The 13,399-nt window shown below is 35.4% G+C and overlaps 1 protein-coding gene across 2 annotated transcripts in view; it reads right to left on the bottom strand.

The window, feature by feature from the left end:
• Positions 1-13,399, bottom strand: part of GPATCH2 (G-patch domain containing 2) — a 135,105-nt gene that overhangs the window by 22,081 nt on the left and 99,625 nt on the right. For both annotated transcript variants that reach the window (XM_014562165.2, XM_032466755.1), the window contains exon 8: positions 9,576-9,640. In XM_014562165.2, coding sequence (XP_014417651.1) covers positions 9,576-9,640 — 65 coding nt within the window. The remainder of the gene's footprint in view (positions 1-9,575; positions 9,641-13,399) is intronic.

Here is a 13,399-nt window from a genome sequence, read left to right as displayed (position 1 = left end):
GTCAGCTATATTATGGCTATTATGCCAAACATCTCCATAGACTTTATTTTGTTTAATCCTTACAAAAACCACTACAAGGTCTGAAGAACCTGAGGTCCAGAGAAACGGTTCCTTGTCAAAGATCACATAAACAGAAAATAAAGTTCTCATATTTGAACCAATGAATGCTTGCCTCAAAAGAATCATTTTCCCCCCTATATCACACTACTTCATTCAACTTGGTTTATTATACTCCATTTAATAAACGCCTACTGAAACTGTAACGCACCCCATGCCCTATGTCATAAAACAGGGTTGAGAAATAAAAAAGATACAGCTTTCATTTGCTAGGGGTTAAAGTCTACCGATCATGTGGGAAAATGATTTCAATTCCAAACCAGCATGTAAGGCATTCTAGGCCCCTAGCTGGGAGCACATGTCTGAAAAGGCACAAATGCCTGGAGGTGCCCATGTGAGAGGCCGTATCTGGGGCTCTGTGAGCAATTCAGTACGGCGGGAGCCTGGACATATGAAGCAGTGGGAGGATATGATTTCTCTTTGTCTGCATCAAGTGCTAATAAATTCAACAAATCTGTCCATTCACAATTATTTTAAATTCTCTAGAAAAAAAAAAAGAATGAAGCTGCCTGTTTGATTGAATTAATCAGTGTATCGACTAATCTGATGACTGAATTCAGTGGGAAATGCCTGTCCATAATGTTTTGTAAATATAATTCTTGATTTGATCACAGCTATAGTCAGAAGGTTACTGCTCTAATCAAGGGATGGAGTCAAATATAGATCCATTTCCAACAGATCCAACTTCCAAGCTCTGGAAGTGGAGAGGTTTTGATCATTCAGGAGTCTACAACTGACTCACATGGTTGGGTTGGCAGACACAGGCTTAAGACTGAGCTCAGCTTTGATTTCTGTAAAGTGTCCTGTCACTTTGCTTGTCGGGAGGTGACTTAGGGTCATGTCATAATTCTATGTGCTGTAACGTACATTTGCCGAGTATGACTACTGAAGAGCAAGGGAAAATATGGTTTCCACTTGTACCTCCTTATGGAGGCTAATGAGGACTGGATAGTTCAATAATGGGCCAGGACGTCTTAAACTTCTGAAAGTTGTAAGGAGTTATTTCTACCTTGGAACATGTCAGGTAGCATTACCGTTTAACGCAAACTTACTGAATTTAGGTTCCATTATTGCTTATTGGTGGAATTCAACTGGGAATCTATGACGCAGTTAAAAATGCCACCTCCTTTATGCTGCCTTTTCTGATGGCCGTTGCCAGAATAATCCCTCATTCCTTGGAGAAAATAGTGTTTTCTACCATAAACTACAGCTATGCAGGCACATGAACTAATACTCCAGCTAGACCGTGTATTCCTTGAAGACCGTGGGGTCCACATCTGATTTACTTTTTTAAGTGAATTTCCCATAGCTCTTACAAGCCTCGCCAATTCAGACACTTACTAAATAGCTATTGAATGAAATTTAACAGGGAGTGCCAGAGTTTTTATAGTAACTTGTTTTAGGATAATATTTTTATTGAGGTTCCAATTTCTATAATAAATAAATGCTTACTTATGGAAATAGAAGACTTATTTGGGCCGTATCTTGGGCTTCCGGATATAAATATCTGCAAAATCAAGCTTGTACGTGTAAACCAGCTTTTAAAGTCCATGCGGGCACCTTGATAGGAAGGTGTTTTCCTTTCTACGTAGTTTTGCATTTCACTAAGTGAAACTTTGTGGAAGGAGTACTTTCAGTTCCTCCTCTTCTATAATAGTTTTTGGCAGATGAGTGAATGTTATGTACATAACATTTTTTCAGATTTGTTAGTAAACGTTTACTAGACTGTGAAATACACTGTAATAGCTGGGCAAGGCACCAGGAAGACTGTGATGACTCCACGAACCCTAATGTTCAATAATCAGGAGGAAGAGCACTTCAGGATTCTCCTAATTCATTTCAACTGGAGTTCCCAGCTGGCGTGCACTAGATAGGGATCGTTACAAATACATTTATTTATAGAATTAAAACTAAGTGCACTGGACTAAAACCAAGGCTAGTACTGCAACTAAGGAGACAGTACAGTATTGCATGGCTATATGTTCAGATAATGTACATACAGTATAAGGACCTAAAAAAATGGAGAGAGATAAAAACTGTATAGGAAAAACAGAATGAATTTGTGGACTGTCCTAAAGGTACTATCAGAGAAATGATTTACTTCAAATTGAATGGGAGAGGGATGAGAAGGGCAAGGAGGTTCCTAGCTTACTCCAGCAGTGCGCAGAGCAGAGGACTGACTGCAAACTGCCCCCCTCCCACCCCCAACAGGGGAAGGGGACTAGGGCTGGTCACCTCTGCTTAATGTAAGGAACCAATTAATTTTGAAAACTGGTAACTAAAGAGAAAGGATCAAATATTTGTCTTGTTTTTCCTACATATCTGTGTCTCAGAGTAATCAAGTATTTGAAGAGGCTAAGTTTTAAACAGAAGTAATCCAATTAATAAACCAAAGTGAAATGACAGAATTAATACACCACCATTCTGTAAGCCTTAATGAACGAATCTGGGCAATGACTTTTCTGGCTGATAAACCACAGGAGACATGGAAGGGGGGAAGTACAGGCCACCACCTCTGAAACAGTTTTGCCCAAACAAAACAACAAAACTGAATCTGAATCTAATCGATTCTCTAGATTGAAATGCCCATCACAGAAAGCACAAGGGACAGAGGAATATGTTAAATGACACCCCGTGGATAAAATTAGCAACATTCCTCAGATGTAGGAAACTGCACAGGACAAACAACTTGACCTCTTCAAACAAAAAATTTCAAGGAAAAAACAAAGGGGGAGGAGAGTTCATAAGTCAACGGGAACTTGAGATATATACCAACCAATTTGAACAGATCTCATTTGGATGCCAATTCAAACAATGTGTAAGAGAAAAGATCATGAAATAACTGTAGACATCTGAGTATCAACTGTATAGAAACACACACATATACATACATTCATAGACATTGAAGAATTATTGCTTTTTTAGTAGATGTGATAGTAGTACTTGGTTTTTTAGGAGGCTGTTGTTTTTGAGAGAAACATACTGATATATTTCAGTTGAAATAATACGATAGATGGGCTTGGGGGTAGGGATATAGATGAAACAAGGCTGGACACACATAGTTACCTAAGCCCGTTGATGCGTACAGTGAGTTTATGTTTTTCTCTGTATTTCTGCATATGATGACATTTTCCAAAATAAAATATTGTTAAAAACTGCTTTTACTATCTTGGAATTATAAGTGAAAAGGCATCTTTTCAACTCTTACGACTGCCAATTTGAAGTCATTACAGGTTTGTCACATCTTAATGAGATTTTCCATGATTTGTAAGTGATCAAATCTGAAATTAAATTAAGTTATCCATGAAGCCTATGTCATCTAGTCTGTATAAACCCCTGGACTATAACTTGATGTAAAAAGATGACAGAAATCCCTGTCTGAGGTTTATTGTCCTCAGAAAGGATAGTGCATAGGTTTTATTCCATCTTTCTAATTAGTAATTTAAGCATATGTTCAGCATTTAACTCTAAATGTTTGCCTTTTCCCCAAGCTCGAAGACAGCTGTCCAAGATTTGAATGCCAGAAAACATTTAAATATCAACATCTGTTGAATTATGTTAATTTAGTATAATATAATTGGGCATGAGTTGGAATTGATCAAAAGTATATGAAATAAACAAAGGTAAATTCCCAACAATATCTTAGTATGCAAACAAATCACGACAGAGCGACGAAAAAATGTTTCTACAGAGAAGGGGCGAGGAAAAATACTGATCATAAAGAAATTGATTTGTTTAAAAATATAGTTCTAACTCTGTGAGTCTTTATTTTGTGATATTTGAATTTATTTTTAAACTGGCTCATCAGTGAAAGGTAATTAAAATTAGCTCAAACAAGCGATAGTTAATAGTTTAATATTTGAATATATGTACAAATTATTAGATGAAACATTAAAACACTCTAATTACCTATATATGCACTAATATTTTTAGATTGCAGGTGATTCCTGTTATATTTTGAGCAGTTACATACCTCAAAATCAAGAGTTGATGTAATGTCTGTTCTAGAAACACAAAATAGTATTTTAAATTGAATGTGTTTTCTATGTGGCAGATGGATTGACTAAATTTATTCTGGGGACTGTAAGATGTGAATTATCAAGTAGTGGCCTTGTTCATTGTATTGCTGATTTAGGATATTAATTTTTATAGCAATTTTCTTTAACAAGTTAGGAATGCTTGCTGTTTTGGGAGGTATTCTGGCACATGTACACACTGGATGAACAGATCCCCAAACGCCCCCCTCACAGAAGTTCTAACCCAGGCAGCAGGAGCAACACAAGCTGCTGTGACACGGCCCTGCAGGTGTACCGTCACCATCTCCCGGGGGAACCGTCTCTGGGAGTTGAAGGTTAGTTCCATGTCTATGGCCATTTCATCAAAGGCCCAATTTGCAGAGTGCCAACTGTGAAACAGACACCTGTCCTAAAGGAGGTGGACTTCAGACGACCTATTTATTTCAGCCACGGGTCACTGGAACAGCTTTCACATGCTAACTATTCTCCATTATTAGTGACCACGGCCAAATTCACCTGCTGTTCCAGAGGTGAGAGACTGCGCATCCTTTAAGTCATTTGAAAATACCTAGTTCCTCTGTCAGATTTCAAGAAAGAGAGGACATGGTAATGAATGTTTCACCAGGGAGCACTTGATTGCTTTTTTGTTTACCACACACTGGACACATTACATAACTTCGAAATGGCAAATCCTTTTTTCTTCCCCTGTGTGGGATATTCACATTAAACCAAAAAGCAATCTCTTAAAATTCTAACTGACTGACAATTAATTTTATTTAGTGTAATCACAATTTAAAATCATTCTCTATAATCATTAGTTTATAATTATGTCAAGGAAGTTAAGAATTTCAGGATGCTAAAGGCACAGGCAGCAGGGGAACAGACTTTCTGAGAATAGAGCCTTTTTAAAATATAACGATTTGGTCATATAGAGTAAAACAGATTAATTAAATTCCTTAGAAAGCATTTCTGTTGCATATGTGGTATGTTTCCAATTATTCTACTCTAAATACTTCTATACCTAGAAGCTATTTTAATTAAAAAAAATTAGACCACATATGCAATTAAATGTATTCCAATTAAATAAAGGTGGAATATATACATTCTACTTACAGGGAATATGTGAATACTTCCCAATTGTTCATTCACACATACAGATGAATGAATTAAAATAATCTAAATGACACTTTTGAGTAAGTTTTTTTTTAGAACAATAAAATTTAATGCTAATTTTAGGTTTGGAAAAAAATGATGAAGGACTAGAAATTTTATTTTTAAAATCAGTATTTAAAAGCAGTTGCAAGCCTATTTTGGAATATAAAGTACACAAAATACAAACTGTTGAGTGATATAACTTGCTTTAAAATATGATGTTGAATCATTAGTTTTGATATGACAAAGGATTTGTTTTAAATTAAATCTTAAATTTAATAACATAGAATAGATAATTCTTATTTAAAAAATTAAAATAAAGCATCACTTAATTCTGCTGATAAATTTAATTTTGTTGCTACACTTCTGTGAAAAGCAACACTAACCAAATACAGTCCATGTCATTAACCAGTACTCTAATGAACAGTTATCTTATTCCAATTTATTAACAGCTGCTCAAAAATGTAGTAATTAATAGTTTCATTTATTTTTGGCAAACGTGCAAAATGACAAATAGTTTTGTATCTGTTGCAAATTAGGTCTCCTTCCCAAATAACAGATGACACTATGGGGAAGACTGAGCAAACTGAATCTTTGAACATCTTTGGGTTTTTAGAAGATCAAATAAAGAACAGCTGTAATTCTATTTGTTACATCTGCAACAAAATACAGTGACTTGTACCACAACATGAGAACAAAATGTGCTCTGTATTAACGTAAATAGGAATCTTCTTTCTAACCTGATGGAAGAAGGCTGATACGTGTTTTTGTTTTGATTCTCTGATTAAATCTGTTGCCATTTTTTTCATTTTAGAAGACCCTTTTTACTGCTAATCAGGCAAGAAGGGGACAGGAAAAAAAAAGTTTATTTTTCTTCCTCACTATTAATTGATAACATAAGAAATTAAGAGCACAAAGTATCCAGGGATTATCAAATCATTTGACACTAAGTAGATGAAAAATGTAATGCTTCTAAAAATTAAGTAAATTAACAAACACATGTTTCTAAAAGACATTCAAAAATGTTAAGTAGAATTGAACAATATTGGCAATGAAAATGTTTTTACTTGATTTCAAATTACACATCATACTGCTAGATAATTTAGCCTTGGTGCGTCACAAAAATAAATGACAAAAATCACCTAAGTAAGGAAACAGGGCAAATTAAAAAAAACAAAAAGAAACAGATCTAAAAGGAAAGACCTTACTATGACCTAAACTCAATGAAGTTGCTATAAACTATCAATCTCCTTGTATGGATTCTTAGAACAATAAAGAATAATCACGAACATGAAAGTATGCTGAAAAAGCAGGATCTTTGCCAAGAATGGCTCATCACTTAGTATCAGGCATTGCTTAATGTATGTTTTATACACTTTCAATTGGAAAGGCTGTATTGAGCTTTCTGGTGCTAACCAAAGGTTCTGATATGAGAAACAATGTGAAACTATTTAATTGTAATTTTAAATGAAATGAAGGGAGAGAAAAAGATCTTTCGAATGTTGAGAAGTATAAAATTCTATTTAAATATTGAAATAAAAAAAAAAAGGTTTGGATATCAAGTCTGGAATTTAAGAGAAAGAGATACATGATAAAGAAATAAAGCCAGATGTCAGCGGTACTTCTATTCATCACTCAGGTGCACTGCCCCAAAGGTTTAGCTTGAGAGTGCGTGTGTGTGTGTGTGTGTTTGTGTGTAGGGCACACAGCAGGAAGTCAATAGGTAACAGTAAACTAAAACTATCAAGAAATAGTAATATAAGCATGTAATTTAGGTCAACACGGGAAGAAATGGCTAAAAGAGCTGACAGCAGTTTTCTTTGGAGTGTGACGTTAGAGAATGGGGAAAAACAGGGCTGAGGCCTGCTGTACTTTGTCGTCTTACAGAATGATTTGACATCGTAAATGATGTACCAGAAGACTGTGATAAAGAATTATATTTAACAAACGTTTAGGAAGCACACAGATGGAAACAACAATACAAAACTTTTAATAACAGCTAATATTTAAACTCTTACATCTTAACTGCTTCATAAGCATTAACTCGTATTCCTTGTGACGTTATTAGATAAGTACCACCATTTTCTTTATTTTGCAGATACGTAAATTGAGGGACAGAAAGGCTAAGTATTCTGTGTAGGATTCCTCAGCTAGTGAGTGGTGAAGCCGAGCTCAGCAGTCAGGTACTGTAATGGCAGAGGCTGCACATAGAGGCCAAGATAAGGGCTCAATCAGTGCACTCTACTGCCATAGAATGTTTCATCCTACAAATATTTTATGCATCTTAGGTTATTTGATATTTTTCTTGTTTTTGTGAGGAAGGCCTGTATTGCTATGAACTTCCCTCTTGGGACTGTTTTTGCTGCATCCTGTAGATCTTCTGTGGTTGTGTTTTCACAGTCACATCTCAAGGTATTTTTACGTTTCCTCTTTGATTTCATCATTGACGCGTTACTTTTTTAGTAGCATGTTGTTTAGTCTCCACGCAATTACACACCAGGATATAACACAACATTGTAAATCAGCTATACTTAATCAAAAAATACTTTACACAACAAATATTTATTGCCTATGTAGCAGGCATTGTTTCTGGTGCTGGGGATACACCAGTGAGTAGAGAGAGCCAAGATCTTGCCCTCAGGAAGCTTAAAGCTAAAATTCTTCTAGCAGAGGTCTGTTGGTAGTAAATTTTCTTAGTTTTTGAAAATTGGAAACAGTTTTCACTTTATCATCAGAAGATGTTTTTCTAGGTACACAGTTCCAGGCTGACAGTGTATTCTCACCCAGAACTCTGAAGGTGTGTCCACTGTCTTCTGGTTCAACTATTGCTACTCAACCTGATGATGTCTTTCCTCTATAGTAGTTCATCCTTTATCTCTGGATTCTTTTAAGATCTTTTTGTTTCTGGTCTGCTACAGTATACTACTAGGTGTGGATTTCTATGTATTCCACTTGGTATTCATTGTGCCCTCTGTATCTGTATCTATAGATTTATAACTTTCACCAGTCTCGGGAATTCTTAGCCAACATCTCTTCAACTTCATGTTTTGCTTTGCTTGGTTTTCAGCCTTCCTATGCTCTCCATCAAGGCCTCTGATTAAATACATCTTTGATCTTTCTATGTCTCTTAACCACTCTTCGTTTTTCCATCTCCTTATATTTTTATGCTATGTTCTGGACTATTTCTTCAGATATATCTCCATTTCACTAAATCTCTCTCCAACAATCACACTTCTCATTTTTAACAATTGTATGTTTTTGATTCAATTATGTCTGATCAATTCTAGCAACGATCTGATGCTTGCTCATTTTCTTTCTCTAAACATGTCATCCATCGCTATTTATAATCTATATAAAATCTATATAATCCATACTTTATGATTTTAGGATCTGACATTCTTAGGGGCAACTGTATTAGTTTTATGTTGACTATCATGGATGGTCAGTTTATTATATTTGACAATTTTGACAATTTTGCTAGACTGGATTTAAGTTCGCTTCTGTGGATACCTAGTGGGGTCTCAGTTGGGGTTAGTCTTTACAACATGCAGCTTTAAAGCTACACTGCTTGCTGGGGAGTGTTAAACACAGCAGCTAGCACACTAACAGTGGGAAGCCATGAGATGCAGAGGTGGTTGCTGAGGTTGATTATGTTGCTAAACACTGAGTAAGTGTAAATTGCAGTAGTTCTGATCAATACTCATACAGCCATTTTCCCCTAAATAAAAATGAAGTCTTTGGAAATACCACATGCAAAATCTGAAAATGTATTATCTAAAACAATAAACTGGGGCTAATTCTTTCTATTAAAAATATATATATAACATTGGTTCAGCAATAGAAACTGAGTAAGAAGCCAGAAGCACTGTTAAAGAAGAGTGTATTTTCTACATACTTATTTATGTACTATTAGAATATGGATGTTGTTCTCATTAATTTAAGTACCATTTAAGTTTTGTGGAAAATATTAATTCTATTTTTTATAATTAAAAAATAAAACAATTACTCTAAATGCTGATCAAAAATACGTTAGTTAGGGGAGACATAAATTTTTTCTTCTAAAAATTCATTCTTTATTTTCCATCAGCTTTAAAAAATACAAATAAAATGGTATCTTCCTATTCATTACTAGCAATCCTGACATAGATTCTAATAAATACATAAAATATTTTAAGCCGGCACTGTAGAACCAAAGGCACCCCAACAATAACTCACCATATTCATACTGGTATTGAAAAAAAAGTCACGTGATTCAATAATCAGAATGAAAATTGATTTTAAATTGCTTACCTGCTGGCTGTTTTCACAGAACAGTTTTTCTTGTGTCCTCTTTCAGCTCGGTTATCTCTCAGAAGCTGATGCAGCCAAAGTGTTAAGACAAAGTTGTAGAAATAAAAATATTTTCATTATATTATTTTGGAAGTAGAAAAGTATTCTTCTTATTCAAAGGGACACTGTTCACCTGCATCACTTTTTTTTAAAAAATGATTTTTCTTCAAACAAAGACAACTACTTTTGCTAGAGATGCCACTGACACACTTATAAAAATGTTAGTAAGAGTTGTTAGTGCTTTCCTGATGGCTAAACTGCTCTTACGATCACCTAATACATAGCCCAGAGCTGGAGGCCTGGAATCCAGTTCTAATTCTGGTTCTCTGGAGTGGTCCTGCTTAAAGTAATGTAACCTCTCTTAACCAAATATTTCTACCATTGCATTCAGCTATGACTTTTTTGAAGCTCTGTCACCTACGATGACATAAAATACTTTCTCTGTATTTACTGGCCTAACATGGTAAAGAAACCCACTTAAAACATTCTTTTTCAAAGAAATTATTAGCTTGGAAATAAATAATTAGAAAAAACATATATTTGATTGCCTCCTCAAAATGCCTCACCATCCACTTCCCTTCACACTTGCTTTACCCTAACTAATTGGAAAGGAAAACAAAAAACAAAAAAACAAGGAGTCAATATTTCCCACCATATGTGCATTCAAACTGTAGCTTATCTTTTTTATGCAGAAATGCGATTATATGCAAGACTGGGCTAAAGTGAAGTTGTACAGCACATCAGGGGCTAACTCTAACAAAAATAGGAATCTTAGACGCAACAGTGCAGGAGAGAGCTGGGTTCTAGTCCCAGCTGTGTCCGTAACTAAAACAAGTCACTAGGTTTTAAAAACGGGTCTACCATTTACAAGCTGTGTAACATCTCTAAGTCCCAGTCCCGGAAAGCAGAGGTAACGAGAATGTCCACCTGTGAGACTGCTGTGAGTGTCAAATGAGAAAAACCACGTCAAACACTTAGCACTACGGCCGGAACATAGAAAGTGCTGAGTAAACGGTTCAAATGCTAGAATTATGACTTTAATTAATAGGCCTGGTTGTCAGTGGCTTTTTTCTGACCAGTATCAAGAACTTTTAATGAAATAACTGCTTTGAACTATTTAATGACATCATTTAGAATCAATTACTAGCCATATCTGGCCATCTTTGAGAAGGAACAGAACTTAAATTAGATCACAGAGAATGTGGTTAGATCATTATTTCAGGAAAGTGTTAACTAAATAAGTCTACCTTAAATTTCTCTTAAATATCTATTTCTTTCCATCTTCACTACCAACATCCTAGTCCAGACCATCATTTTCTCTCACCTGTGCCAGCCTCTCCAGTGCCTCCCTGCCTCCAGCCTCTCCCCGATCTAACCCATTCTCCACGCTGCAGCCAGTTTCTTAAACTAGATCTGATTACATTATTCTTTTCACATAAACCCAAAATCTTATACAAGGCTCTTGTGGCCCTTCATAATTTGATTGCATTTCTACACTCACAATTTATTATGCTTCCTCCTACCCCCAGCTCTAACCTCCTTACTTCTAATATCTCAGCCATTCTGAACTGTTTGGTGTTGAGTGTGTACCATATTCTTGCTCATCTCTGGCCCTTTGCTTCAGTTATTCAATCTCCCTGTACCTCCAAAGTACAATACGGTGTCTGGAACATTTTTAGTGCTAAGTAAATATTTGTTGAATGAATGAATGAAATAAAGAAAAAAGGAGTGAGCTCTAGTATCTGACATGTAGCTGAAGCCGTATCTCATTATTACTACTTACAGAAAATAGCAACAACTTATCCTAAGTCCATTAATCTGAAAGTGTTTCAATTTAGAAACACTTCGTACCATGAAAACTAAATTGTTTCTGAAATTAAAAAAAATTAATTACTTTGGCATTTCTAAGTCTAGTGCCTTTGGAAAAAAATATATACAAACCAACATTTGTGACACAGATAGCTAGGGGTGACATGATAAAATCTCTACCTCTGCCTTAAATTCCTAGTAGTTAACTTTTCTAATTTTTAGATAAAAGACAGATATGTGAACACTATTTCTGATATTTGTGTTAAAGCAGTTTAAACAAAGAACTCAAAATCCCAAACATAATGTTCTGAAATAAGAAAAGAATTTTACAGTTTAGTTTTAAAAAATGAAACTATAATGACCAAAATAAATATTAGGCTGTACCTACTAGGTCTGGGTAGTTCTCATCCGCCACCTGGATGAACTTAAATGAGCAACTTCCCTGAACTCTGATGTTAGAGCTCCTTCTATTAGATTCTTTTCTTTTCTTCCTCAAATTTATAGTTTTGATGGGCTTTGTAAACAAAAAGAGACAAATATTGGAATTATTTAATACAAAGCATCTATATTAAAAAAATCATCATAAAGTCACCTCACTTTATCAATAAAATTATAAGTCTAGGTGTAACTTTGCAAATTTAAAATCCGGCTCAGATAAAAAAATACAGAATTAGATCTCAGGGTCAGGAGTCTAACAAGTTAATATGGGAACCTAGATCTTCCAAGCGGTAAAGATGAAAAACTTAATCTAGAATGTTATTAAAAAAGAAAACATACGTTTGTATCTGAAAGGTTCCCAACATGCATCTGCTCTGCCCCAAAGAACAACAGCAACCAAAAAAAAAAAAAAAAAAAAAAAAAAAAGGTGGCAGGGCAGGGGGTGAGAGTGAGAGGGGGAGAATCAGATCAGGAATTCATGATAAAAGACACGAGAATCCTTGAGCTCTTCTCTGACAACAAGTAGTTCATCAGATTTTAAGAAATTCTCCGTTCCTCTCACTGCTAACTTCTCCTGTTTCCTTGGACTCCTATCAGTGTCACAAGTGAGGTCAATTTTCAGGGTTCTGACTCAACAACGTCAACTCTGATTAGTAACAGAACTTCTTAATATGGTGCGAAGTGCTTCTTACCTTGCAACTCTCAGATTGCTGGACTTAGGCCAAACGGAGATACAATTCCCTTATTAGTGACCTGCAGATGTATATTAAAAAATGACTCACGTAAGAATTACATCAACGTTCATCAACACAAAACCTAGAACAATGTGAGGTTTACAAGGTTTACACAATTTTAAAAATTGCTGAATGAAGTCAGGAAGAGAAGTGTTCCTTGTGGATAATGGTTCTTCCTGTTACAGAAAGGGAGCTGAGAATTTCTGTGGCTACTCATGATATCTTAGAAAGATTATTAAAAGTTTCAAGTTGCTAATACAGGAGGAAGAAGCAAGGAGCAGACTTCTTACTCCACAGCAGCCCTTTTTCTACCACCTGATATTCAGAAAGCACTCAATCTCAAGAGTTTTCAGGTAACCTCTCAAATATCTACAAAAGAATTTCAAGTCTCTCCACACATGGCCTCTCAATGTCCTTATTTTAAAAGGAGAATTAAGTAATGCCTAAACAATGATCTGTCTTAAGATACTTATAAACTCAGTCAAGAGGTCAAACCATTAAGATACAGAAGCCTCAGAATTAAAAAAGATGAAAAACTGAGGCTTCATATTGTAGTAGGGAAGAGTAAATCTGATTCCGTATTAGATCTGTTCCTTTAGCTCTAACCCTGTGCTCTGGTTCTGCACCTGCTGCCTACAGCCTACACAGAAATATACAGAACAGCCTATTCTCAAAGCTCTGACCTTTGAGGGTATAACACTTTCCCATTTACATAAAGATAAAAAGTTGCAGAATAGAAAATAACATTTGTTTTATTGGAGGTTTGCAGGGACACCATGATCTGACCTAGGTGGACAGCTGCAA

Source organism: Camelus ferus, chromosome 23, assembly GCF_009834535.1.
Source record: "Camelus ferus isolate YT-003-E chromosome 23, BCGSAC_Cfer_1.0, whole genome shotgun sequence".
Taxonomy (NCBI): domain Eukaryota; kingdom Metazoa; phylum Chordata; class Mammalia; order Artiodactyla; family Camelidae; genus Camelus; species Camelus ferus.
The sequence above is the reverse complement of the archived record's forward strand: the minus strand, read 5'-3'. Positions and strand labels throughout refer to the sequence as shown.